Source organism: Cynoglossus semilaevis, chromosome 6 (genome assembly GCF_000523025.1).
Source record: "Cynoglossus semilaevis isolate Cse_v1.0 chromosome 6, Cse_v1.0, whole genome shotgun sequence".
NCBI lineage: Eukaryota > Metazoa > Chordata > Actinopteri > Pleuronectiformes > Cynoglossidae > Cynoglossus > Cynoglossus semilaevis.
Window position 1 is genome coordinate 18,701,797 of NC_024312.1, and position 27,575 is coordinate 18,729,371.

Genomic DNA, 27,575 nt, shown 5'->3' on the forward strand with positions numbered 1-27,575 from the left:
AACAAAAACGTGCAGGTAGTGACAATGTGCCGGAAACGATGCAATTTCTTCAACAAATTGTTGAAATGACTGTAGTAGGCCAACAGGTGGCAGCAACCTAAGGAGGCCTAGGCGCTGTAAACCCCCCACCAAAGAAGTGGAAAGTAGGCTATGATGTTAGCATGATTAGCAAAGCTCAGCGGAAACTCCAAGACTCGCCATTGTAAGTAATGAATCTGATAATTAACATATTTTGTGGCGTAAATTTCACTTTAGGAATAGACGGTTGATAATATATTTTGTTTTGGACTTTACTGTTGGTTCATATCTGTCTAGAGGCGTTGCATTGAAAGGCTAATGAATAGGCGCTAGACTTTGATGAATTAGGGCAATGGCTTCTCCAATTTACCGGGTTTTCACCAGGTAGATTATGCTCCACGTTATCAGCTACGTGCAAGTACTGTGCATTGAAAAAAGCCAAACAAACAACATGGCCATTAAAAAAAAAAAATATATATATATATATTTTTTAACTCTGCTTCCACCGTTTTGCCAAATAGGAAAATGTAGAAAATATAGATTCACCTGTGTACCACTAGGGGAAGCAAAAGTACTACCAGTGGCACAAAGTGTTTCAAAACACCCTCTAAATAAATTAGTACAGTAAATCAAGGTCGTGTGCAGAGACAGCATTTAATGCACAATTTGTCAGGATTTCTCTCTTATAAAAACCAACTTACAACTGAATTCCAGCAAAAAAAAAATAAAAATAGAAATATTTCTATAAATAAAAAAAGCATTTAGGGTTTTAACCAAAAAAAAATTCCGCATGAATATCTTGCATATATAGATTTTTTTTATTATTATTTGCATTTCCTAAAAGCAGCCCATTAATTTAACACAATCTAAAAACTTTTAAAAGTATGCCCTTTTAGTATTAAAGTATCATTTCAACTTTTTTTTTTTTCTCTTTTGCTAACAGTTACCTAAAGGCTTTTTTTTCTTAGCAGTGAAAATTTTGGCCAGAGAAATGTTGCATAATTTCTATCAGTCTGAAGAGGTGTGTCGTCTCGGCGCTCAAGCGCTCGTCCTGGTTCTCAGCAGGTTCTGCTGCATGCTCAGTAGTCGTCTCCACGGCTCACGACCTCTTTGCAGGTGGGCCTGAGTAGAATGGTGTGCTCATACTGGGCCGTGTAGCTGCCCTTGATGTCACACAGAGGTGGATACGGGTCTATGATGCCGAGGTCACACAGATTTTTCAGTGCCATCAGGTACTTGCTCTCACCCAGGCGGTCCAGCCAGCGGCGACAAAAAGCCAGTGTGCTGAAGTTCTCGTTGATGACATTCAGAAGATGTTTAGCCCTTGGAAGTCTGCGGTACAATTAAAAATAAAAAAAACCTCAAAGTGACACGTGCGGTATAGAAACTGTGGGATTTTCGTTATAATAACAGATTTTCTGTCCAAAAGAATCAATAAAGAAAGGACAAACCTGATTGGCACGTGTCCCACATTGAAGTTTTTCATGTAATGTGAGCACTCCATGTCATCGTAGACTGCACCTCTGCCGGTGCTGCCAAATGTCTCGATGGCATAAACCTCACCTTCCTGCAGGGATAGAAATGATTATTCCTATTTAAAACATATGAGGTTTTGCCCTTAGTGTAACTAACAATCTTTTAACTCTGGAAAATTAGTTGATTTGTATTTCTTTCCAGAACCATTTATCAATTCATTTTAATGATCAAAATTAATTACCATTAATTGATTTTTGCTAACTTTTAGCTTTGCGCGTTCTTATGTTTAGCTATCTTCACCTGCTGCTGCTACATGAGCTTCAAAAGGACAAACCACTTTGTCAGAGCGGTAGAGAGAGAGAGAGAGAGAGAGAGAGAACCGTACGGTGAATTCATCAAAAACCTGAACTTGTCAGCAGACACGAAAGACATTTGTGCCATTTTTTTTTTTCCAAAAACGTGTGTCTGTGTGTCACTGGTAGTTCCGATCTCCTATCGCAGAGTGCTGTTTGTTGGAGCCCCCGCAGTAACGGCTGATAACACACTGCGTCGCCCTCTGTCACTGTTTGATAATCAGTCAGAGTAAACGCAGCCCTGCGGCACACCCGGCTGACTCTGAGATCACAAAGAGGATAATGTCCCTTTTACTCCTAAACACTTAGGTTAAAAATACAATGGCGAAGACCGCCACATCAGCAGTTAGCCCACCGCTCTCACTCCCCCCACCCCCTTGTTCTGCAAACCATCAGGTAAAAAGCTTGACACAGCACCTTGCCAATTATCAGCCTCAATACAGTCACTGCAGCTGAACATGTGAAGGAACAGTCAGTGTGTGTGTGTAACTTTTGTTACCTGGGCTAATGAACTTGATCTGTAATGTCGACTTCTAAATAATCAGGTGCAACAAACGTCTCAGTCATGACAATTTCAAGGGTAAATATTGACTTCTGGGGAGTTATCTAAACTTAAAAACCACTGCTGCTGTCCTTTCTCTGCGGTGATGTGACAGGGAGTCTAAATCGGAGTCTAAATCTGTGTGATTAATTTTCCTGAGTCTTAACTCTGGCCGCTGCTGCTGCCGCTGATGGCCGGTAATTCTATTACAGATGTAATTAAAACGCTGTTAGAGAACCCCTTGTTCTGCAAACCATCAGGTAAAAAGCTTGACACAGCACCTTGCCAATTATCAGCCTCAATACAGTCACTGCAGCTGAACATGTGAAGGAACAGTCAGTGTGTGTGTGTAACTTTTGTTACCTGGGCTAATGAACTTGATCTGTAATGTCGACTTCTAAATAATCAGGTGCAACAAAAGTCTCAGTCATGACAATTTCAAGGGCAAATATTGACTTCCGGGCGTCCGATTTTAACTGACCTTTCACCAGAGTTATCCAAACTTAAAAACCACTGCTGCTGTCCTTTCTCTGCGGTGATGTGACAGGGAGTCTAAATCGGAGTCTAAATCTGTGTGATTAATTTTCCTGAGTCTTAACTCTGGCCGCTGCTGCTGCCGCTGATGGCCGGTAATTCTATTACAGATGTAATTAAAACGCTGTTAGAGAAGAATATTGGAACGCTGCTCCACGCCTCAGTGCAACTTCTGACGGGCAAATTAACTCACAATGATGATGGTAGAATTCAAACGGCCTGATTAGAAAGCCAACGGAGGGGAGAGAGATTTTGAATTTCAGAGACTTCAGTTTTACCGTACTTTGTCCGAAAGTGTGTGGCGGTGAGAAGGTGACTGCGAGTGTGTGGTAACTGCACGCACCTCCATTCTAGTGGCTTCTCCACCTTTAACGATAGGGACGGTCTTCCCTGAGTGTATCCTGTACGGTCCAATAGAGTGGCCGTTGAGATTCCTGACGGGCTTCACTGTCGACAGAACACACAGGCAGAGGCTTAATGAAGCAGCAGCAGCAGCAGCAGCAGTCGTCGACATGATGATGAATGACCCCCGTATTACCTTGATATGTTTTCCCATCTATCTCCACCTCGTACGACTCCATCACCTCCTGGATCGTCTCACCGATATCACACAGGCGCACGTCGATACCTGCACACTGTAAAACACACGACATTGTAAAAAAAACCAGCACTGGTTCGATTTCTTACTTTTCTGTCGCTGTTGTCGTCAGAACAGCCTCTTCAGACATGTAAATGTGAAACTTTGCCGAACAAATGAAGATTCGAGTTTAGCTTTATCTTTAGAACCTCCGTACTTTTCAACAATCGCACTTATCGAAAACCCTCAAAGATACTTGGAAAATATTAGAGACAAATAAAAAAAGTAAAAAAGTCGATCGAGAAATGCTACTTGATTTGAAACTGTAAGCCCAATGATAATATATTACAGACAATATATTGTAAATTATTTTGTATATTACTATATTTCAGATTTAAAGTGTTTAAATTTTAAGTTAAAAAACCCCACTTTATTTTATGTTTATTTTGACCAATTTAAAAACTAAAAACATGTATAAAGTGATCATTCTGGGGGGGGGGGTTTACCTTGATGCCAGTGTTTGTGGCGTCTCTCACTGCCTCCAGCAGTCGGTCATACTTTGGGTTAAAGGTGACGGTGAAGGCACAGTCTATTATTCGTCCTGAAAGAACGTTACAGATACAGTACCAGGGTTAGCAACAAGCAAGAGCTCAGCGCTAAACACTCCAGAAATAGACATGGGGGTCTTTAGGAATTGAACCAGCATTTTTGTGATTACAGTTTCAGGTAAGATATTTCATAGCACAGCTTAACAAATTTACGTTAGCTTAGATATTAAGACTGCAAAGTCTTGTACGGTTGGATAAGACGTTAAAGGCTAAAAATGTAGCAATAATAGTTAAACATTAGATACAGTCGACTGTCTCCTCACAATCCATTTGATACATCCGTCGACCTACTTCTACAGCGAGACTGCGTCTGACCCGAGGTTGAATTACCCAGAAACCTTTGCCAGGCGTTAAGGTAGTATTTTAAGCTGGAGGTGCTTCGGTGAAGTGAAAGCTTTTCCCCACAGGGTGTTTAAATTACATCATGTTTACAGACTGTGTTTTACGATTAGTGGATGGAATATATATATATATATATATATATATATACACAGTATAATGTAAGTAATTCTGCCAGGTGTAAAAAAATGCGTTAAAAATTGTAGTCCGATTAATTACACAAATTGATGAACATCATCGCGAATCAACGTTTGCTTTAATTGCCCCTTGAATCTGTGAATCTTCCAATCCTTACATTTCCAATATACTGTACTTTTGGAATACATGCTTTTCAGACATAAAAAAAAAAAAATCATGCATGACTTATTGTAACCGACGGCTAAATTAACTCTCTACATTTGATTCCAGACAGCAGGGATTTTACTGCGATCATCATTTTACCATGTCGTAGAAAATGCCAGAAGTGTAAAAAACCATGGAAATCCACCAAAATCATAAAAAAAAAATAAAAAAAAAGTGCCAGTAAGTGCTCACCGTTGATGTGAGTTCCAAAGTCGATTTTGCAGACATCATCATAGCGCAGCACGGTGGGGTCTCCTGCATTAGGGGTGTAGTGGGCAGCACAGTGGTTGATGGAGCAGCCTGTGGGGAAGGCCAGGCCGGCCCCCAGTCCATTTTCATTGATGAGTTTCCTGGAGCAGTCCTCCAGCTTCTCACTGCCAAAGCCATAGAGAGCGGGAACAGGGGAACAATTACTGACAAAAACAATAAGACCGCTGTCAGGACTGACGGAGCACCGGGGAACAGTTCTCAGTCATTTCAACATCAGTCCAGCAAAAGTCTTACCAGATGTCAATCATGGTCATCCCCGGTTTGATCCAGCTCCTGACGTAAGCGCGCACTTGTCGATGCGCCTCGGCTGCTTGCCTGAAATCACTCCACATTTCCTCGTTGGCCCTGTCCAGTGCCTGCTTCTCTTCACTGGTTGTCCGCCATGCTGCACTGCGCCTGAGGGAGGGAGGGCAGACAGAAAATGTTGTTGAAATTTTTGGTTTGAATTGAATGAGATTCCCCGCTCTTGTCACAGGAACAGAGCAGTGAAATGCCTCAAAGTAGAAGTGCAAATGCGGTAGATTTACATTTGAATAAAGATGTTCGCATAGAATATGGTCTATGCTAGAAACAGGAAGGAAGGAAAGTGAACTCCTTGTCATTGTGACACAGCTCACCAAATTGAACAGTGTCATGCTCAGAGCACCACAGTGGTCACTTGACAGCTGGTGGACTCGAACCTGAAACCACTTCCTTAACCACTAAGTCACCACTGCCTAGTATAGGAAATATTTAACAGTGCTAATATATATATATATATATATGTGTTTGTATATATGTATATACAGTATATGTATGGATATACATATATATACGTATATACAGAATATATATGTACAGTTTATACATGCATATATATGTACATATATGAACGTATATAGAAGTGCAACAGTAAGTTCGGGCAGTTTGAAAGTGAAAACATTTGCGCAAGTCAGTGTCAAGTGGGAGAAACAAGGTGATGAGAGCACGCTGCTGCGTTTTCACATTTAAATAGGCCATATTGTGGATTTCCAATATATAAATAGGTGCGGCGCAGAGTTGAATAAATATTTGGTACACCACACCGTGTACAACCTGTACCACGGTGTGTTCCCAGTACAAACGTGGAGGTCACACACCCGTCTTTCGATGGGGGGTATTCACACTCTTCTCCCTTCGGAAATTCTCCACTGGGATACAGCTCATAAATGGGGACTGAGGGAGGGTCAGTCTGTCCCTTCACTGTGGCCCAGATAAAGAGACGGAGATGCAGAGGGAGGAAAGAAAACACAAAGTTATCCTTGCAGTTTTCACGAAGCAATAACCCGAGCAATAACCCAAAATAGAAATCGTGTGCGGAAAAAAAAAAAAAAGTATTACAGGGTTTCTGTCTGCGACCTCTAAATGTTTTACCTACGTAGAAATAGATACTGATTCTCTCAGTTGGCATTTTGGTAAATTGTGATTTTTTTAAAAAAATTATTATTATTCCCAATTATCAAATCAAGCCGTGTTAGTGCCTCACAATAAATTCGTCATTTCAATGTTGCACAGCATTGGTCATTATATTTTGAGGACACTCAAAAATGTAAGTTTAAATGATATAACAAGTAAAATAAGTTCATAATAAATGTATAATAAGTTTCTTTGTCTTCGTTGTTGACTTATATGGTAAATATTAACATGAATAGAAGCCGATGTTTTCAGGCCATACAACAGTTGTAGTTTCTTTACTGAGGGCGTAACTCTGTCAGTCACCCCTTCGACCTCCTCCTCGTCCTCCTTCCTGTCAGTCCTGCCTGCTCGGGTGGTCAATAAGGTCATTTCGCTGCTGCTGATTTAGAGCGGGTTTCAATCAGAGCCTTTGCACAGTGAGTTGATTAAAACCACTGATGCTGTGATTCCAGCCGTGGCCTCTGTTTTTCCTCTTTTCCGCCTACAGTAGATGTGAGTTTCATTTAATCAGTCCGATTGATCTGCGTGAACCGCGAAGATGCAGCACCGCTGCGGTGAAGCCTTACGTCCTTTCTTCTTCTTCTTCCTCTTCTTCTTCTTTCCGCTCGAGTTCTCTCCCTCATCCGCATCTGTTGAAAGCATCATTAGTTTCAGTGCAGTTTGCGAAGTAGGAGTTATCGACAGAAGCTCGGGCACAAATCCCAGTGTTCTACTAAGACAAAAAAAAGGAAGGGGGCGGGGGGTGCGTGATGATGTTGGTGGTGACGGGATCTTTCAATGCAGCTATAGAACCAGCTGCATTTCACCGAGCACTTGGAAGTTTGGCACCGATGCCACTGCAGCACAGGAAGATGATGAAGATGGTAATATTGATGATGATGGGGGTGTTAGTGGTGAGGATTTACCTTCTTCTCCGTCCTCCTCCCTCTCTTTCTCCTCCAGTGTTTGCAAGGTTCGCTCCAACTGCTTTGCCACGTCGGCCACACTTTCAGCATCACCCTCGGCATCGTTTGTCCCTGCTGCAAAGTCACACAGCGGCGTGCATGTATGCATTTGTGAGTGAACACACGCACACACGCGCACGCATCACACATTAAGAAGGCCAAGTGTCATGTTAAAATGGTGCATCAAAAACCCGTCTTTAACCTTGTTAAAAAATGTTGATATCATAGTAGTCAACGTTCTGCAGGTGTGTTTGTGTCCCATGGATTTTTATAACTGCACTAAAATTGAAATTTTTTTTATTTGATGGAAAAGGCTTTGCATATGGAATAATACCGCTTTTCTAAAAATAGAAAAAAAAATTAAAAAATATATCTCATGAATTACAGATATCTTATCATTTTCTAAACTCAATTCATATGTGGTCTGTATTGTATGGACAAAGTGAATGCACATAGGTGACTAAAAGGGGGAAACCACGTGACCATAACAAAAAGAATCATTATTGTCGGACCAAATTTTAAGAGTATAAAATGTATTTATAAATGTTTGGTTTTATACATCTTTTAACGATTCAGATTTTTTTTTCTTCTTTATGCTGTCGATTGAGGATTATTTCCTATTTTTGTTCGTTCTTCTACTCAGACATCCGGACTAACTGTAGTAATATTACTGGGTGACAAACTCTTCTGTCCCCCCCCCCCCCCCCCCCCACCCGCTGATGCTCCTGGAACCGCTTTCTCAACCGTTGAAAAGTTCAGCCTCTTACCTGGTGCGCAGGTCTTACACTTCTTCTTCTTTCTCCTCCGTCTCTTCGCCGACTCTGGAGCGTCCGCGTCCTCCTTCTCCTCGGTCAGCTCGTCGCCGTTGAGAAGTTGGAGCTCAGATTGCTGCGGCTGCGGCTGCGGCTGCGGCTCCGCCATGATCAGCGTCTACTACGAGCTGAAGTGACGCATAGAAGCAGCGGGAGCCTCCTGTGGTCAGAGCACGGAAGTGTGTTGGAGGCAGAGCAGCCAGTGATGCTGCTGCTGCTGCTGCTGCTGCTGCTGGAGGAGCCTCACTGTGAAATAACCTGACTCCACCGCCACAGGGAAGAGGAGTCAGCTCCTCCTCCTCTCCATCCTTTGTCCAGAAGAGTAAAAAACTACATTTAGGAACGTGAGCAACACACTCCATGTGCGGTTGTGCGGAAGTTTGAGTGGCTGCTGATCAGAATAACATCCAATATTTCGACATTTTGCCTTGTGTAGTTTAGCCGTAATTAACTGTAGCGTGTGATCAGTGGCGGTGCTGGCGTATTTAAGGTCCTGGGCCAAAAAGCCCACCACATGAAAAAAGATAATGTATATAATAAATGAGTAAGGAACGATAAGAGGGAGGGGAAAAAGAGAAACATTTAGGGCTCGCTGGACACTACACTGGCCCGTGTTAGTGTACCAAGCATTGACAGGAACATATCCTCTTGACTAATTTGCCTTAATAAGAGTACAGTGTATAAGGTGTAAGCACGTATATATACATACTTTTTCATCATTATACTGCATGTAACCATGGATTTACACAAATCTTTAATTTGACCACATGTGAGAGTGAGACAGTGAATGGTCTTCTGTCTTTATACAGTATGTGGCCACTGGTGATCTGACCAGGTTGGACCCCCGTCCTGGCCTGTGGACAGCTGGGGTTGGCTGCAGTCTTCTCTTGTCAGATTGCGTCTTATTCCACTGGTTACAATTACTACCTTGTGTTTAATCAGGTCAATTGTTTGAATTATTTGACAGCTTTAATGAACGAGGAACATTTAGTGCTGTAACATCTCTACTGAAGAAGCGGAGAGAGTGCCAAGTCTGGGTCCGTTTTCACAACCATTTACGAGGAGCCCTGCTTTATATAAACCCTTTCTTTGGTTCTTTGGTTTACGAGCTTTTCTCTTTCTGCTAATGCCCTCGGTGTTCTGCTTTGTATAGAACAAAGTGGCTTGCTTCTATATTTTACTGTGCACCTTGCAAATGATGATGTATGGCAGGTGTCAGTGCAGCGCCAGGAGGTCCTCCAGATTTCAGAGCGGTAGAGGGGCTGCAGGAGCCGTCAGCAGTGATATAGCGGAAGCTGGAGTCATGTCAGCAGGGAGCTAGAAGAAACTTCAGCGGAGATGCTAAAACACCCTGGCAGGATTATTATCATGCAGCTCGGCGTACTCGCATTCTCACAGTTAGTGAACACAACCTTTCTGGCGTTTGTGGAATACATGTTGAACAAGTTGTTTTGTTTTAACAGCTGGGATCGGACTGCCTGCTGTGAATAAATTATTAAAGCATGAAGAGCAAATGGAAATAACAGTGAGCCTACAGGCTAATCCGAATGGCTGATGATGTTTGGAGTAGTTCAGTGAAGCGGGAAAAAAAAACAGCAATACAAAGTATTACCCCCATCTTGTGCACGCAACGTTATTGAGCAGCCGCATCAGGATCTTGTTCGGTGTCAGCGATGTCACCCGGTTTACGGAGTCATTTCTGAGTGACCTCCTCCTCTCCTCTAGGTGTCAGGTGTCCTTCAGTACAGCAGATGCTCCGGTGAGATCTTGGCCGTAGAAGCAAACAACCCTGTTCTCTCTACACCCACCTGATTGCAAGCTTTAAAAAACCTGTCCAGCCAAGAGAATTTTCCATAGCATTGTACTGGACTGAAAACTGGACTGGACTGAAAAAAACAAAACAAAACAAAGGATGTGTTTACCCTCCAAAAGGCAACAACTAAGTCAATATTTGTAGCTTGCAATATCGTTCAACGAAGATGCTAATCTATAATGACTATCCATCACGGCAGAAACAGTTAGTGCATTAGTGTTTTGTTTTTGACTCGACAATCATCTGCAGGGTCCGGACTTGATGCACGGCTCTACAGTTATTCGCTGCTTCCTCCTGCACTGCAGCATCACACTGACACCAACGCTGTTGGCTTCCTCGCTGTGTGAATACGATCGCACAGCTTCTAGATACTGAGTTAGAATCAGGCTGTGCCATTCACATCACACACACTGTAGGGCAACTTTACAAGACAGAGAAACGAGTACAAAATCATGTCACACTCGTAGATGTAAGTACTGTATTGACTTTTTGGTAAAAACAAAACAAAAGGGACAGTAGTTCTTTTTTTCCTTTTTTGATCTAGTTTATTTAAACCACATGTGCAGTATTTTATCCACATCTTACATATAAACATACACAAATAGTTTCCAATTGGTTATCTTGTGTGTTGCATTATTTCTGATAACTAGAATAAATATATATGTAAATCTCACGATACATTTTGTGGATTCAGTGCCAGATAGATCCATTGTGCTTGTGCTGCAGCAGTGCTGTGTGGTCGCTGCCAATAAAGCTGCTGCAGGGACTGCTCACTGTGAGTTTTCTGAGTACCACTAGGGGGCAGCAGTGATTTTTGTCAGAAGTGAAAGCCGTTGGACCGTTTAAAGATCTTTTGACAGAATTGTGATGAGAACATTTATGAATTACTGAAGAGATCTTTTGACAGAATTGTGATGAGAAACGAAGAACATTTATGAATTACTGAAACATCTCTGAACTTCTGCATTTTTGTTTCTCCTAAAGTAAGCATTTCGCTCTTTACTCTCTAACTCAAACAGACGTCAACGATAGACCATTGTTTTTATATACAACTTTCAGTGGTTGGAGACTGAATGACTGACTGGAATTTCGCCCACACAGACACTAACCCTAAAACCCTAACACTCGTGAAACATAAAACTATAAACTATCACATGACTTAATACGCCTTGTGCCGCGGAAAGTAAATATCACAATGCTGTGGTGAACCGTGACGGGCTCTTCTTTGTAATAATGCTCAGTAAGCAGATATCTTTAAAATATTACACAAATGACTGAGCTTAGGGAATGCAATATCAGAGAAAAAGTTCGGTTCAAGTTTATAGTTTTGTTGTCCAGCATTGTTATGGCTAATGCACAGGCCTCCATCTAAAAAAAAGCACACAACTGTGAAAATACATCATTTAAAAATAGACAATGATGTCTCACTGTCTGCTTCAGTGGAAAAGCAAAATCTAAGAGAGACGTAAGACTGACTGAATGACTGATATAAAGCTTCAATTTTTCTGAATAGTAAATATGTGCCTTGTCTCAAAAAAGGTTAGGAAACACCGAGGTAGAAAATGTAGGGATTTTTAAAATAAGTAACAGCTGCGAAAAACGTCATATACAGTCCACAATTTTGACTGGGAGGAAAATGACGAGAATGGTGATGGTGATGATAACTATGAACTAATTGAAATTATAATATTATATATTAAATAATAATAATAATGTGAATAATGATGTCGTTGTTTTGCCTCTTTTTCCTTTAGAGTTGAACTGATGTCAGATCTGCTGATCTCAACTTCCTCCTCAAACACCATGATATCAGCTCTCAGTCACGGAAGTGTTGTTAATATAACTAACTATGACGTATGTGAAATAGCATGGGCGTGAAAGCGTATTTTATAGAAAATAGACATTATAATGTTTTAAGGTAGGTTGGCAAATATTCTTTATTTAATATTGATAATATTGATAGTTATTTTTCTATCGGACACAGTGGGAAACGTTGCATTTATTTTATATTTACTCTTGGTTTTCTGGGATATTATTAAACTGACTGTGACTGCTGTGAGGACCTCTAGCGGACGTTTGGTGAACCACACAACCCACGTGAAAACAGGCAGCAGCAGCGGCGCCGAGATCAGTAGCAACAGTCAGAGCCGGTGCGTCTACCCGGAGGATGATTAGGATTTTTGACTCAAACAAACGAAGAAAATGACGAGTTTTGAAACGTGATTGATAAGAGTCGGATTCACACACAATCAATGGTTTGATGGCGCTGCGGCGGCAACACAGCAAGTGACCGAAGAGAAGCGACAGGAGGGAACAACATGAACTCAGGTAAAGTTTGTTTCTGGACTTCTCTTTAATAAACCCTGATAATTTTTCACAGGATTCTTCATTTGGCCAAATGCTCAGTTCATACGGGACAGAAGCCTTGTTCGAGTTTTAACTAAAATATTAAATGGTCATTTCGACATGTTGAATTGCAGTGTCCTTACAATGATGATTCCCGTGATTGTGATTGTGTATAGGACCAGCTCTAACTTTGTTGTTGCCGGTGGTGAAACTAAAATGCCTTCCCGCCCACTACACACTGGAACACTGCTGTGCTTTTACCAGACAGACGAAAATTCACACCAATTTCTTAACACTTGCCCTACGTTTACACCAGTTAGTTAGTATAGTTATGTCCTCGTTCATATCAGTGCCTTCATTGTGAATGCGCCATTATGCTGCAATCAATTCAACATTGTCAGCAGTGTCATTAGCGACGTTGTTGACCCTGTTTTACAACAACAACACATTAATGCGGTTTTTGTTTAAGTAAAATATTTCATCTGGGATGAATAGGTACAGCAGTAATTACTATTTCAACTCGGTCCTCACCCATGGTTGAATACCTGACATTGTCTTAAGAGAAGTCATGTGTGAGTAATGTCACAAACACCTGTTTCAGTATTTAAAGAATACCAGGAAGGAGATATTTGTTTTATGAGAAATACAGCTTTGTCAAGATGGAATCAGATTGAAACCAGAAGTGAACCTACCTCTGTGTCATGAAAAAGTATATAAACACAAGTTTAATCAGGTTTTTTTTTTTTTTTTTTTTTGAAAGAAAAAAAAACCCAACAAACCAGAACAATGACATGAAAACCTTCTCACCGTGTAGTTTTTTTTTTGGGTTCTGGGGCCACGTGTTTTAAGTTGACTATTGTTGGATGTACTTGACACTTGTACCAATGCGTGTTAATAATTAACACCATAGTGACTCGTGTTTTGAAACAAACCAACACTTCTGTGTTGTTTGGTATGACCGTCATGTTGCAGACTTGCAGATGTTTTGGTGTTACCCTCTTTCTTACACAGTCTAAAAATATGCATTTATGCTGATGGGGGAAAAACAACTATTAACATGTCATCACGTCAGCATTTCTTGCACCACAACACAAGATTTTAGGCCAATAGTTTAAACAGATTGTTTGTCCGTCGTGACTGTTTTTCAGGATCTCTGCAGCATCTCACTCCCACTCTCCGTCCTTCATTTGTTTGTCCATTAGCTGGATTACTGAGCCGGTGTTTACAGTGGCAAACAACATGTCATGAGACATGTGACCCCCCCGCCCTCGAGCCCTCTGTGGGGTTTTAGTACTTCAATGAAATGTAACACTAAGCTGTCACTTGGTTTGGATTAGTTTTAGATCTTTAAATAGATTAAAAGAGTTCCAGATTTAAATAAACCAATTAAATCAAGCCTTTGAAAATACAATAAACAGAAATCCTTGAAGAAAATACAGTTTCTTCATCTTCAATCAGTCATTTACTCAATCCTGTCTGATATTAGTTCAGCCAGTTGGTACTAGATGACCGGGATTGAATGAATTAAATTACTATAGGTCTCGAAAATGTAGAGAGTAAGTCAAAAAAATTCTGAAAGATTATTTCCATCGGACTACATTTTTAATTCTAAGATGTGCCCAGGTCACTACTGAAGTCTCTACACGTACTTTTCGAAATCATAACCCCTGTTTTTAAACTTTTTTGACTTAACCTCGTGTTTGTTTCCTCTCCTCAGATATGCACAAGCCACCTCTGGCTCCTAAACCAAAGCTGGTGAACCCTCAGAGGCCGGGGCTGTCTCCCTCCACCCCCAGAATAGATGGTCTTTCTCTCCCATCACCTGGGACATCTAGACTGTCCAAACCAGTGCTGGCTCCCAAACCTTGCCCCACCAAACTCACACCTGCAGTGGAATCCAGAGCCATCCCCTCAAAGAGCCTCCTTCAAAAATCTGTAACAGAAACCCTGCATGGCGTTGGACTTCTCAACTCCCAAAATGGAACACAAGAAAACAAGAAGCCAGACTGGGACTATATCATTCCTATTTGTCTATGTAGCCTGGAAAGGTGTCAGTGCTTTAGGAACACGGCAGCTGCCAGAGACAAAGTGGAGAACCAGTTGAAAACAGTGAGACATGAAAACGGCCAAAGGATTTCCCAGGACCTTCAAGGCACTGAGGCCTTTACCAACACCAACCTCAATAACCATAAACCTCTACGAGGGACTCCTGAGTCGGACAAATATTCGAGCCCACAATTCCACGTCTCTAGCTCTGGAGTGAATGGGGGGCAGTGTTTGGCTAGAAGAACATGGAGCGATGAAGCAAATGACAACATCATACCTCAATGTCTCATTGGTCAAAGGCCAAAGGGAGACACTCTTGCCTTTGAGCAAACACCTTGTGTGTCCCGACCTACACCAGCAAATCCAAAACCTCTGCCCGTGCCTCGGAAACCCAGACCATCTGGTCTTGCTCTTCAGGAAAAGGTGGAGACGGGGAGGGAAGATGTTACGAGGCAGGAAGGGAGGGGTGTTAACGTCAGCGAGGCGAAGGTGCCATCAGAGGGGAAGGACAGTTCACCCCTATCTGTCAGTGTACCTGCCTATGAAAACACTGAGCTGATTGTTCTGGCTGCGTTGAGGGCCTCGGCACCTACAGCCTCTCCACCCAAGAAGGAGGTTTTACCACCTCCCTCTTTCCAAGTGCCAAGTGAGATACATTCAAAGGACGTGGAGGAGGAAGATCTGGGCTTGGACATCAACAGTCAAGAGATGGGCGTATCAGTTGATGAGGATGACGAAGAAGAGGTGGACAAGCACACGGAAGGGCGGAAAGACCAGGAGGGAGTCTACAGCCACTCCAAGCATGCGGCTTTATCTCAGAGTTGGCTGGACCAGGCAGAGGAGACCACTCAGCCTCAGCCTGTCGTCAGCATGGCAGCAGAGAACAAGTCAGTCCCAGAGCTTCCGTGGAAAGACAACAGCCTGTCAAGATTCGCTCAGAAGGAGGGATTTTCCGAGGGGAAAGCAAACGGATCGACAGGCTTTAAAGAGAAACTGGATGAGCCTTTGAGAACAGACTGTTGTTCGAAGGAGAGAACGACGAGGGAGCTGCCTTTGCCTCCGCAGGAGAAAACAAGCAAGAACCATCACACACCTGGACTTGTCAAATCTTCCCGCTCCAGTCTGGGTAAAAAGAGAGCCAAGTCCTTCTCTGGTGCTGACCTGATCACCTCTGAAGGACAAAGGAAAAACTCTTTCCGCAAACTCTTGGACTTGAAGCTGTCTGTGAAGAAGCTGCCTAAACTTAAAGCTAAAGGAGGACAGGGGACGGACGGATCCGCGTGTGACCTTGACCACAGTACTGACGATCAGAAGGAGCCGCTCAGGAGCCAACGGAAATTCTCCTGCCCTCTTATTGGAATAGAGCAGAGTGTGGATGGAGACGACGAGCTTCTCTATGAGAACGTGCGTCACTATGAGGAGATCCCTGACTACATGAACATTGAGGTGGGGGAGATGTTTCCTCGTGCTTTCCTCTCACCACCCGCAGCCTGCCAAATGTACAACGACGAGGGGATTTACGAGGAGCAGGAGCCGTACATGTCCTACGAGAAAAGCACTGGAACACAACTGGGTCAAACCCCAACAGAAAGGTAGACCAGGGCTCCATCACGGCCTTTAACTGAAGCATGGAGTATATGTCAAACAGCTGAGGTCAAAGTAATGGACAGTACAGCATTAGTGACAGTAATTGTAATGGACAGTACAGCATGAGTGACAGAAGGACAGTAATAACAGCAGGGTCTTTAGAGTTTTCCAGGACCAGCTAGCATGGATTCAACAGTATAGAATTAGAATATTTTTTTGCAAGAAATTGGGATTCATTACATTGGTATGCAGATATTAATTAATAACTATTTCAAACATGTTTCTCCATTCTAACTCTAGCTGAAATACACACACGTATTTCAAACATGTTTCTCCATTCTAACAGATGAAATACACACACAGTAGCAGGTAAAATATTTATTGTGAATTTCAACTTATACGACCGCCTGCACTATCTTTGCGGATCCTGACTGGGTTGTGAACCACTTGTTAAATTTATTGTGAATTTCAACTTATACGACCACCTGCACTATCTTTAACAAGTGTGAACCACTTGTTGACCTGTGATTTAGAATGTGTGTAGAGAGAGTGACCAGATCTGCTGGGACGACCCCTGCAACGAGTAGCTGAAATTAGAAGATACAAAAAAAAGAGATCATTGCGTTGAGGAAAACACCTGAAGCTACTTTAAATTGTCAGATCCGGTGTTGAAAAAGAGTGTATTACTGGATCAAAGTGAAGCGTGTCACACCGAAATGTCTTCAGCTGCAGTAGGCCTCATTCTGACGCCACACATAAACAAAGCCGTTGTCTATTGCTACAGATTCCTGTCCGGGGAGTTTGACAGGTAGTCTGTTTTAATTTGTGCATCTGCAGAGAGTGGACACGTGTCAGGAAGACAAACCACTACAAGAGTTAGTGAATGTAAGAATATACATGTTAGGGTAAAGAATAGTTCTAACAACAACAGACAAGGTTTCAAATAAAGTTTGAAATAATTATTAATATCTTTTTTTTTTTTAACTGCACTGGGGTTTCTGAATTGGTCTCGTGGTCTGGTAAATACATACTACAAGGACGTTCAGTTCTGTCTCACATTAATGTTTGATTTAAATGTTAATATTGAGCTACTTCCCTAGACCAGGGGTCACCAACCTGTTTGAAAGTGAGAGCTACTTCAAGGGCACCTAGTAATACGGAGAGCTACTATTTTAATACAGAGCTCCTGAACAATGTAATAATAATCAGTTCTGGGACATACAGTAGTAGACACTCTTCTTACCATCGTCATTGCACTCATTTGAATATCACTGCGAGTGTAATTGATCCAAGGGGCACAGTAACGGTATAATTTTTGACCATCTTGTTGACTAGTTTTATATTTAGAACATACCCCGCGGGATGAACCCTGCCCTAGACTTTTCTCACCACCTCAGTTAAAAACAGAAACTTTCCCCTAATGTTCAAACCGTGTTCACCAGCTCATAAAAGAGAAAAGTCAGCTATGGTGTGTTTGCTGCAGGTGCTGTTTCATCTAAAGTCCACCGGGGGGTTGTGCGGTTTTTGACACTTTCTGGCCTCAAAATTAAACCAACAAAGAGAACGTTGATAAAGAATAGTTATGTGTCAGCTTTAGACTAAGATGATGATCTGTGATAGTCTATTTTTGTCTAGATTTGTTCCTTTTCCCCTGTGTACCCTTTTTATGACTCCCTCTCTTGGTCACGGCATGAAAAAATGCTGTAGTGACAAAAAGAAAACCACAGATAAAATGCTTGTGTGAGGTTTTTTTGAAATTTTACTTTTAACCCTATTAATCTTTTCTCCCTCTTCCATAAATAACAACCTGATTTTTTTTTTTTGGAACCTTCTTTCCAATGTGATCATGTGAATTTGAATGACTTATGGTGAGTCACAGTGTGCTGCGTTCACTGTCTTTAAAAAAAAAAGCATTCATTTTGCCTATCAACTGCATTTCTGCATGTGCACTGTGACAGTTTCTGCAATAGTTAGCCTGGACAGATTTAGATTAAACTTAACGTAACGAGGTGTGTTTACTCGTGCGTGTGTGTGTATAGTCTATGTTCTTACACCTCCATGTCTTCTATTCGACAGAGTCTCCGTCCATGACGGAGCGATGCCCGTAGGCATTGGTCCTTCAGATGACGATAACGAGGACTTTGACGAAGACGACCATGATTTTGGGACAAACACTTGGTCCTCAGCTGAGGACGATGAGAAGGACAGCAGCTCTGTCTCAAGTAAAGGAGATGCTGAGCAGCCGGAAGACAGAGAGGTGAGAACACAATAACTATTGAGAACATCAAGACAGAGAGGTGAGAACACAATAACTGAGAATATTGACGACGAGTTTAAATATTAAACTACGTTTTGAAAACGTAATCAGCCCTGAATGTCTTTCTGTTCTGCATTCTGTCTTTCAGAGTGAGATTGGACAGAAAAAGACAAAGATTCATTACATCGCTGCTGAAATCATGAGCTCAGAGAGTGTGTAAGAACTCCAGTCCATTATTGCAAAAACAATGTCGTTTGTGTTTTGCCCTAAATATTTTTTTTTTGGGCTACTTGGGAGAAGAATGGTTAGCACTCACAGATAACCAGTTTGATTCTCGGCTGCAAATGATAGTGATGGTTTAGTCCCCCAGTCAAACAACATGCAGGATTAAGTGGATACTTTAAATTGACCTTAAGTATGAGTGTTTCTTTGGTCCGCAAAACTAAATCTGTTTGTGATGAATACTTGCAGGAATCACTGTTTTTAATCGCTATATTTTCCTCGTCACGTCTAATTTCTGTCTGTGTGCTGGTGTCTAGGTTCGTCGACGTCCTGAGGCTGCTTCATGTCGTAAGTCCACCCGCTCATCAGCCTCTATTATGTCTCTCCACACGCAAAGACAGGCCGCCTGTTTGTTGAGATAAGAGCGCAGGCTGCCGTCGCTTCTGTTTATATTTTATTCAGTGCTCCTTCAGGTGGTGGCAGCCCACATTCTCCACATGTGTTTCATTTTGGAAACCGCTGCGGTTCAGACTGTGCGCTGACCCAGTTCCCTCGGTGTCGTCCACATTCCTCACACACTGTTTCCCCAACTTCAGCGGCAGCGTGAACAGATAACAAGACCACACTTCAATCCAGACTTCAATAGACTACTGTTGTCTCTCTTCAGAATTACACTCAATTCGACTACTGTTGTCTCTCTTCAGAATTACTCTCTTCAGAATTTGATCATTACTCACAGTCGCACAGTCACCGCGGTGTGCCGTGTTATTATTGTGTCAGGACAATAATCACTGGGTAAATCTGTCCTTTTGAGCATTATTACATAATAACAATTACATCCTGGTAATGGACAGAAATGACCAGTTGGGATATTAGTGATACAAAGAGGAGTACATATTCCTAGAACCTAATAGCATAATGCTTTTTAAAAAGGTCCTTGACTGAAGCTTCAAAATAGTCTACTCTGCTTTATCTTCTGTTATCATCTAAATAGGATCGTACGGTACAGATTTGAGAAAGACCACGATGCACTCAGAAATTGTTATCTGATGTTGTAAAATGGGTGAGAAGCAGTTTTTTCCAGAGCCTTCAATTCCAACTGAACTCTGTTTGCAGACAGTGGAGTTCCCCTTTGCTATTTACGGGCCTTCACTTTTGGAACTTTTCAAGACAAATGTATTTACTGTACAGCTGGCAGCAGTGCCACGATATTGTGGTTAATTTTGTGGGAACCAAGAATGTCCTGTGCGTGCGAAGCTTCAGGAGGATTATCCATTTAATGGCTGTCGAAGCATTGCTCACAAAACCACTGGTGCAGGCCTCACGGTGGCGTTAGGTTTAGACATTAGACATTACAGCTGCAACATGGGAACCAAAGCCTGCAGAGACAAGAATCAGTGGCTCCGAAATAGTGGACCAGAGACCAGCAGTAAACCGGCGTGTTATCTGGCTCCAGGGGGTGACTCAACCAGTAACAGTTCTTAGGAAGTGGGCTGAAAACCACATTTTAATTAATTTTCTTAAACGTATTACCGAATTACCTCCAAACTGCCTACAAAAGGTTTAATGTTGTTGAGAAAGACATTTCAGTTTACTACGTAAGTGTGAAACACTTGAAAAGAGAGACGTTTTGTTTTGTACCGTCAACCCCTGTCTAAAACGTTTGCACCGCACAGTATGATCATACAGTGTACAGAGTATGCAAAAGGAAAGCATTACACCGTTGTATTGTGAAATATATCAAAGTACTCATACTGTCATATGAGCCGGTGTGGCGCGGGGGTGTAAGCTAGTGTTTATTTTAACTGAAAGGTCCTTTATGGGATCCGATGAGCGCAGATATTTGGAAACACTGAGGTCATTAAAAAAAAAAAAACACTCATAGTAGGACTGAGTCACAAGTGCTGACCAGACAGGAAGTAGTTGAGCTGGTGAGGGTGAGTGGGGTCCAGTAATGAGGAACAGTCGCAGCAAGAATGTGGGGATGACTTAGTGTGTGTTCATTCATCTAAGCCAGACTTTCAGCCGACTTCCAGTAAACGGATAGTCCAGCTAATACTCTACACGCTGTTGGTACTGCACCAACTGGTATTCATGCAGTACAGGAGGGATAAGACAAATATCAACACCCCTAGTTAGTACTGAAGGGTTTGTACACAAGCAGTCAATTAGAAACTACTACTACTAATACTAATAACGTCAATTAGAAACTACTACTACTAATACAAATAACAGGTTTCATTCAAGATCTTCTTCATGTCCTCACATAGGTTTCATTCAAAGTGTCCTTTCAGATCTTCTTCATGTCCTCACGAGAAAATATAAAAACAACAAGAAAAAGCTACTTAAACAGGCATAAATTGAGCAGTAATAGTCAATGGCATAATACCTTATGCAAATACATTAGAGAGGCGAACAGTAAGCAGGATCAGAGATCGTAATTAGAACGAGTTGAGTAGTTAGCTTGACTGTAATGTTAAATATTTTACTGATGGTTCATAGGTTTGATACAGTCCCCTGAAGGTATGAATCAACCCGACTGTTTCTCATATCTTCCGACCCACCTCGTCCACTGTCAGCATTTGCAGAAGAAAGAGACGACACACGTGAACCACAGGAGATCTCTCCCAGCTGCCCAGCTGGTTTTATTTACTGTGTTTCCCCTTAAACCAAGCAGAAATGTTGTCCATGTCGTCAGAAACAGAAATGGCCGCTTCTGTCCTGATTGTTAAGTGAGTCCTGAGCTTTTGTTTTTCCTGTAATTAATCAGCTAATATTTGTTCAATTGTCTTCCCTAAAAGGACTTTCGTGATGCAGTGTCTAAAGCAGCTCATCAGAATGGAAAACCTGTCATAGAGGAACGTCTCCTCAGCCAGATCCTCTATTCCCTCCCTCAACTCTTTGAACTGAACCAGGACCTGCTCAAGGAGCTGAGGCTGAGACTGGCCACATGGTACGACAACATCTTTAACGTGGGCTTTGACGTTTGTGATCATTCATAATGATGAATCGTGTCCAAATTTCCCTGGACATTTTATCTCTTTGTTTGTTTTTAATAACTTTTTGATAAACCAACCTAAACACTCTTTATAGGGCCATGGTCTAACATGGGGGTTTTGTTGCCAAAAATTCATAATTCTACTATTAGTTATGCCTGGCTGACATAGTGGAGGAGTGTTAAGAGGTCACTCGTTCAGTTTTAGGTGGTAACAAGACAAGGTGGTCTTGTCTCACTGTTGGGGAACCACCCGGAAAAGTACCAGTCCATAGGTCATGTGGTACCGGGCCGCAGTGGGACACAGTGAAAAAATGTACTTAATTTTTACTAATTTACTTCATTCAAAGAAAATCCCATCTTCATTGAAAGATATTCTGGCAATATTTAAAAATAATAGGTCATTCAGACTCTGTTACAAACAGAATAGAGTCTCAAAGATGTTTTATTTTGAATCAAATTTAATAATCCTTCGATGCTCAGTACCTTGCTACCAGTCTGTAGTAACATGTGGTACTGACCAGTCCATGGAACAAAAAAGGTTGGGTACCGCTGGTATAGATGTAACTACTCCATAAAAGACTTATACATGTTTCTACAATTGATTATTATTTGATTGATTATAAAAACGTTTAATTTCTTAGGTTAAGAAACTCTGTTGCATGGACTTTAAAAAATGCTTTTTGAGCTTATTGATTATAAAAACTTTTAATTTCTTACGTTAAGAAACTCTGTTGCATGGACTTTAAAAAATGCTTTTTGAGCTTCTGCGGGCCACACGAAACGGCTTGGCGGCCCACATTTGGCCCCCGGGCCTTGAGTTTGACACGTATGCTCTAAATCATGGGCGTCAAACTCCCGGCCTGCGGGCCAATTCCAGCCCGTGAACCCCCATACCCTGCCCCAATTGTCATGTGATATTATGTCAAAACGTTTTAGTGTCACATACAGAACATACTGACATTATATTCTGTGTACAGGGAGGAGAATACACAGATTGCAGACATTTTCCTGAAGAAGGGTCCGTACCTGAAGATGTACTCCACATACATCCGCGAGTTTGACAAGAATGTGGCTCTACTGGAAGAGCAGTGTAAGAGGAACCCGGCGTTCGCAGCTGTAGTGCGTGAATTTGAGGTGAATTTAACGGCGCTTGTTTGACCTGTTTTCTCTGTCTGGGTAGGGAGGGAATGTCACTGTGGGCCAAATGAAACTTCCTTATTTATGCACGTATATGTGTTGTCCTTTATAAAACTTGCGGCTTTGTGTTTAAGGCCACTCCACGCTGCGCTGGCTTAGCGCTGAAGCACTACCTGCTAAAGCCTATTCAGAGGATTCCTCAGTATCAGCTGCTGCTCACAGGTACTTCTGTTTTACCACACCATTAAGTCACAGACGTGCTTTTATTAAAACCCCGTTTGTTCTGGTAGTTTTAGCCCTGCTCGATTGCATGTTTTACCAGCTTGTGATGGGTAGTTGTAGGTATGCTGCCCTCTGGTGGGACAAGAGGAGTAGTTACATCTTGACGTTATAGGACAAGAGCTGTTCTTTTTTATTTCTACCGTATAAATCATTGATGTATAGACACAGAAATGATAAATAAAAGGTTTAGCTGAAGCTAAATTAATTACTCTCTTCCTTGTAAAAATGCTTTGACCTTGTTGAGGGTTCACTTATATAACGTAACAGTATTGTACCATGATGTCACGCCAATAGGTTTTATAGCACCACATGCTGGGGAGGGAGGGAAATAACACTATAAATACCACAGCACTCCAGGTGACTACTTTAATTGACATTAGTTACACAATGGTTACATAAACATACCATAAGAGATTATGTTGTCATGAGTCTAATATTGGTTATTATTGAGGGCTGATCCCTCAGTGAATGTAAAGAATGCAAATCCCGAGCCGTTGGCCTGAACAATGATACAAGAACGTGTAGAACTTATTATCTGGGTTGTGGATTTAGGAATTCATACACTGAGGAACACTTAGAACCCTAAGTTTCAAAACCTAAAGTACTTCTTTTTGTTTTTTAAGATTATCTGAAAAACTTGTCTGAACATTCAGCTGACTACAAGGACACACAAGGTAAAACAAGACCACACATGACAGAGGATCGTGTCGGTGGATTGGATTTGTGTTGTAGTGTACATGTATGGTACATTATTCATACAAATGTTTTCTCTCCACTCAGCTGCGCTGGCTTTGGTGAAAGAGGTTGCCAATCATGCTAACGACATTATCAAACAAGGGGTATGAATACAGGCATTACAATCAGAAAATGAAACCTAAATGTTCCAAACAAGGTGCTGATCCCTGTTTTTTTTTTGTTTCTTTTTTCATTTTTAATATCAGGATAAATTTCAAAAACTGATCCAGGTGCAGGGCAGTCTAAAAGGACACCATGAGATAGTCCAGCCTGGGAGGGTAAGACCTGAGATATATTCATTAATTTATATTCTATCGCTTAACACCATGAGATAGTCCAGCCTGGGAGGGTAAGACCTGAGATATATTCATTCATTTATATTCTAACGCTTAATCCATACGTGTCAAACTCAAGGCCCGGGGGCCAAATGTGGCCCGCCAAGCCGTTTCGTGTGGCCCACAGGAGCTTAAAAAGCATTTTTTAAAGTCCATGCAGCAGAGTTTCTTAACCTAAGAAATTAAAAGTTTTTATAATCAATCAAATAATAATCAATTGCCCAGAAACCCAACCTTTTTTGTTCCATGGACTGGTCAGTACCAGCTGTTACTACAGACTGGTAGCAAGGTACTGAGCATTAAAGGATCATTACATTTTCAAAATAAAACATCTTTTAGACTCTATTCTGTTTGTAACAGAGTCTGAATGACCCTTTATTTTAAAATATTGCCAGAATATCTTTCAATGAATAAAGTAAATGGATATGATGGGATTTTCTTTAAATTAAATAAATCAGTAAATATTAAGTACATTTTTTCACTGTGTCCCACTGCGGCCTGGTACCAAATGACCTATGGACTGGTGCTGGTCCGCAGACCAGGGGTTGGGAACCCCTTATCTATACAGTCTTCCATTTACAACTGACCCTTGAAGAGGAACTGTATTGCTAATGTGGCCCCCGGTGAAGATGAGTTTGACACCCCTGGCTTAATCCTTTTCAGGGTCATGTAGGACTGGAGCCAATCCCAGATATAATAATTGAGCGTCATGTAGGACTGGAGCCAATCCCAGAAATACTAATTCAAACTTTTATTATACAAGTGCTTCATTGTCTCTTTATATTCTAAGGAAATAACAATGTGTCTCAATAAATAGTAAACTTGCTGTCTTTTTTCTTCTATCTTGGTTTTTTTCCCTTTAGTCCTTTCTGAAGGAGGGCATCCTGATGAAGCTGTCGAGGAAGATCATGCAACCCAGAATGTTCTTTCTGGTATGACACAGCCCACTTTTTCAATTCCTGCCATTGTAATATGATCATAAAAACAAACAGATTTTATTGTGCCCAGACGTCTCTTTGATGGATCAGAAGTGACACAACGTTGTACAATGTGTTATTTTCCCCTGTAGTTTAACGATATGCTGCTGTACACCACTCCAGTTCAGTCAGGCCAGTATAAGCTAAACAACATGCTGTCTCTGGCAGGGATGAAGGTGAGAACTTCTCATTTCTTGGTGTATTTTCCATCCACAGTTGACGTAATGTCAACACAGCTAACTGTGAAACGAATTCCAGGTTTGCAAACCAAATCAGGAGGCCTATCAGAATGAGCTCAACATCGAGAGTGTGGAACGCTCCTTTATTCTCTACGCCAGGTAATCTTCATATAACGGAGTTAGTTCTTTTTAATTCAGGTATTTGAACAAAGTTTTGTCATGAACTTCTTGTTTCCTCTTCCTGCAGTTCAGCTACAGAGCGAGATGATTGGCTGGAGGCCATTTCCACAGCCATTGATGAATTCACTAAAAAGAAGATTAGTTTCATACCTGGAAAACCTTTTGAAGAGGTACAGTACACAGAGATACAACCTACAGTGAATACTTGTTTTTTCAAATATAAACAATTAGCTAAAAATCTAAAAAATCAAGCCCCATGACAAATATAAACAATTAGCTAAAAATCAAAAAATCAAGCCCCATACAAATATAAACAATTAGCTAAAAATCAAGCCCCATCGTTTTTATAGTCTATACGAATGCTAATGTATGAGCAGAAATGCTAATGTTTGTGTTTCTACATTTCTAGGATGATTCTCAGGACCCAGATGCTGCGGGTCCACTGGGATCCAAGGCCCCAATATGGATCCCTGACCTGCGGACCACTATGTGTATGATCTGCACCTGTGAGTTCTCCCTGACTTGGAGGAGACACCACTGCAGAGCCTGTGGAAAAGTAAAGTGGACCAAATCAACTGATGTGTTGAAAAAAATGTTTTTGTCATTTTACATAGAATATCTAAGAGACAGATAATTAGGTATGTCCATTTCCTTGATGACTGATCACTGTTCCCTTATCAGGTGGTGTGTCAGTCCTGTTCATCCCACAAACACCGCCTTAGATATCTGAAGAACCAGTTGGCACGTGTGTGCGACCAGTGTTTCCATGTCTTTCAGCAGCAAAAGAGTAAGATTGACTTTCAAACATTTTATTACACGGACAGAAAACTGTTATATTTATTATTTATTGTAAACAAAAAAAGAAGAAAAAAAGTCTGTGACACCATGGGTGCACTATTCTGTGTCTAATCCCTGCATTTTTTTTCTGTTCATCAGGTGAAACCTCACAATCCGCAGTGGTGTCTCCTGGGAGCAAAACTGCCTTTCCCTTTTCCAGGAAGCAGAAGAAAATACCTGCCGCACTCAAAGAGGTGGCTCACACTGTTTCCTGCTTAGGACATCTTTCTTTTCATGACGGGAAATGTCATTTGTTTTTTGTGCTTTGTGTTTTAGGTGTCCGCAAACACAGACAACTCTACCATTAGTGGTTATCTCCATCTTCTCAAGTCCAAGGGTAATAAGAAGCAAGGCAAGAGGCTGTGGTTTGTCATTAAGGACAAAGTCCTGTACGTGTATGCAGCAAGTGAGGTGAATGCTCATTTAGCGGTACAACTTCTTACGATCACTGTTTTAAGACATGTATGACCGTCTTTAACCGTCTTTAAACCTTTTCTTCACGAAGGATGTCGCCGCCCTAGAGAGTCAGCCTCTGTTGGGATTGGTGTTGAAAGAAGATTCATCTCAGAAACTGCAGTTCAGGCTCTACCACAAACACACACTTTACTACAGATTTAAAGCCGATGACATTCAGACAGCCCAGAGGTACAGTATATTGGGGGACTTTATACCTCATACTTACATGCAATGGCAATAATTATATTTTCTGTAATTGTTTGTTATTATTTTTCCCCAGATGGATCGACTCATTCAAAGAAGCCACTATACTGTAACATATTTAAAATGTGTACATTTGATGTCTTAACTTTTACAAACTCTTTTGTTTTATGTTAGTGCTGCTAGAAGTATATATTGTACATTTGATTTAACTTTAGTACATACATATTTTTCAACTTATAAACTGTATATTCACATTGTTAAGCACTTGCATAGAGCTGTGCCGTGATATATCAAAGTAAATCTGTTCCATCAAAAATACCTTTAACATTTGAAATGTGTCTCTTTAACTCCATGGTAATCTTCTTGGAGCTCATTAGCACAACATATTTTTCGGATAAACCCCTGCCTTTATTTCAACAAAATATGATGTTATCATATAAGTTGTTGTTGCTAAAAAACATCCCTGCATTTTTTCTGTTGTTTTCAAACCCCTTTAAATTGGATTGTACAGAAAAATGTTCTACTCTCACCGTGCTTGTAGAATAAGCATTGTATGTTGCATATGTTGGGATTTATTCTCGGTTAATAGCACAACTGCATCAAAATAACTGCACATAAATTTTCTACACAAGTCTAAATTTGTAAAAAATTATAATTTTAACTGAAATGTACATATGAGTAGCGTTTTTTACGGCTTAATTTTACATGTAATAAATGTTGTTTTGTTTTGCATCTG

General features: G+C 41.2%; 2 protein-coding genes across 9 annotated transcripts; one reads left to right on the forward strand and one right to left on the reverse strand.

The window, feature by feature from the left end:
- Positions 1-27,569, forward strand: LOC103380538 (FYVE, RhoGEF and PH domain-containing protein 6-like). 5 transcript variants are annotated; one of them, XM_008312552.3, is made up of 23 exons: positions 7,437-7,547; positions 11,816-11,979; positions 12,122-12,389; positions 14,125-16,045; positions 18,117-18,297; positions 18,446-18,513; positions 18,837-18,867; positions 21,321-21,472; positions 22,495-22,651; positions 22,789-22,876; positions 23,560-23,610; positions 23,717-23,775; positions 23,878-23,949; positions 24,870-24,938; positions 25,076-25,159; positions 25,242-25,321; positions 25,410-25,512; positions 25,752-25,898; positions 26,024-26,129; positions 26,279-26,373; positions 26,456-26,590; positions 26,685-26,824; positions 26,916-27,569. In XM_008312552.3, exons 3-23 carry the CDS (start codon positions 12,380-12,382, stop codon positions 26,950-26,952), a joined length of 3,786 nt encoding a protein of 1,261 aa, XP_008310774.1. In that variant the 5' UTR covers positions 7,437-7,547; positions 11,816-11,979; positions 12,122-12,379; the 3' UTR covers positions 26,953-27,569. The 5 variants fall into 5 exon arrangements, with proteins under 5 accessions (XP_016888744.1, XP_008310774.1, XP_008310775.1 ...); XM_008312553.3 differs by having other exon boundaries at positions 12,131-12,389; XM_017033255.2 differs by lacking the exon at positions 7,437-7,547 and adding an exon at positions 1-202 and having other exon boundaries at positions 11,816-12,389.
- LOC103380537 (methionine aminopeptidase 2-like) lies at positions 654-8,492 on the reverse strand. 4 transcript variants are annotated; one of them, XM_025056545.1, is made up of 11 exons: positions 8,204-8,492; positions 7,398-7,511; positions 7,059-7,121; positions 6,177-6,279; positions 5,293-5,454; positions 4,981-5,201; positions 4,006-4,100; positions 3,461-3,557; positions 3,266-3,369; positions 1,470-1,585; positions 654-1,350 (listed from the first exon to the last, which is right to left on the reverse strand). In XM_025056545.1, exons 1-11 carry the CDS (start codon positions 8,355-8,357, stop codon positions 1,098-1,100), a joined length of 1,482 nt encoding a protein of 493 aa, XP_024912313.1. In that variant the 5' UTR covers positions 8,358-8,492; the 3' UTR covers positions 654-1,097. The 4 variants fall into 4 exon arrangements, with proteins under 4 accessions (XP_024912313.1, XP_024912314.1, XP_024912315.1 ...); XM_025056546.1 differs by lacking the exon at positions 7,059-7,121; XM_025056547.1 differs by lacking the exon at positions 7,059-7,121 and having other exon boundaries at positions 4,981-5,162; positions 8,204-8,486.
- Positions 27,570-27,575: the final 6 nt, after the last annotated feature.

What these genes read in the sequence shown, in the direction of transcription:
- LOC103380537 (XM_025056545.1), bottom strand. Translation starts at nt 8,357, where the DNA reads ATGGCGGAGCCGCAGCCGCAGCCGCAGCCGCAGCAATCTGAGCTCCAA. An exon ending in ATGACCATGATTGACATCTG is followed by an intron (nt 5,202 to 5,292) that starts GTAAGACTTTTG and finishes TGTTTTTGTCAG; the next exon opens with TAATTGTTCCCCTGTTCCCG. An exon ending in AGATGGGAAAACATATCAAG is followed by an intron (nt 3,370 to 3,460) that starts GTAATACGGGGG and finishes TTCTGTCGACAG; the next exon opens with TGAAGCCCGTCAGGAATCTC.
- LOC103380538 (XM_017033255.2), top strand. An exon ending in CTGTAGTGCGTGAATTTGAG is followed by an intron (nt 22,652 to 22,788) that starts GTGAATTTAACG and finishes TTTGTGTTTAAG; the next exon opens with GCCACTCCACGCTGCGCTGG. An exon ending in TACCTGCCGCACTCAAAGAG is followed by an intron (nt 26,374 to 26,455) that starts GTGGCTCACACT and finishes TTTGTGTTTTAG; the next exon opens with GTGTCCGCAAACACAGACAA.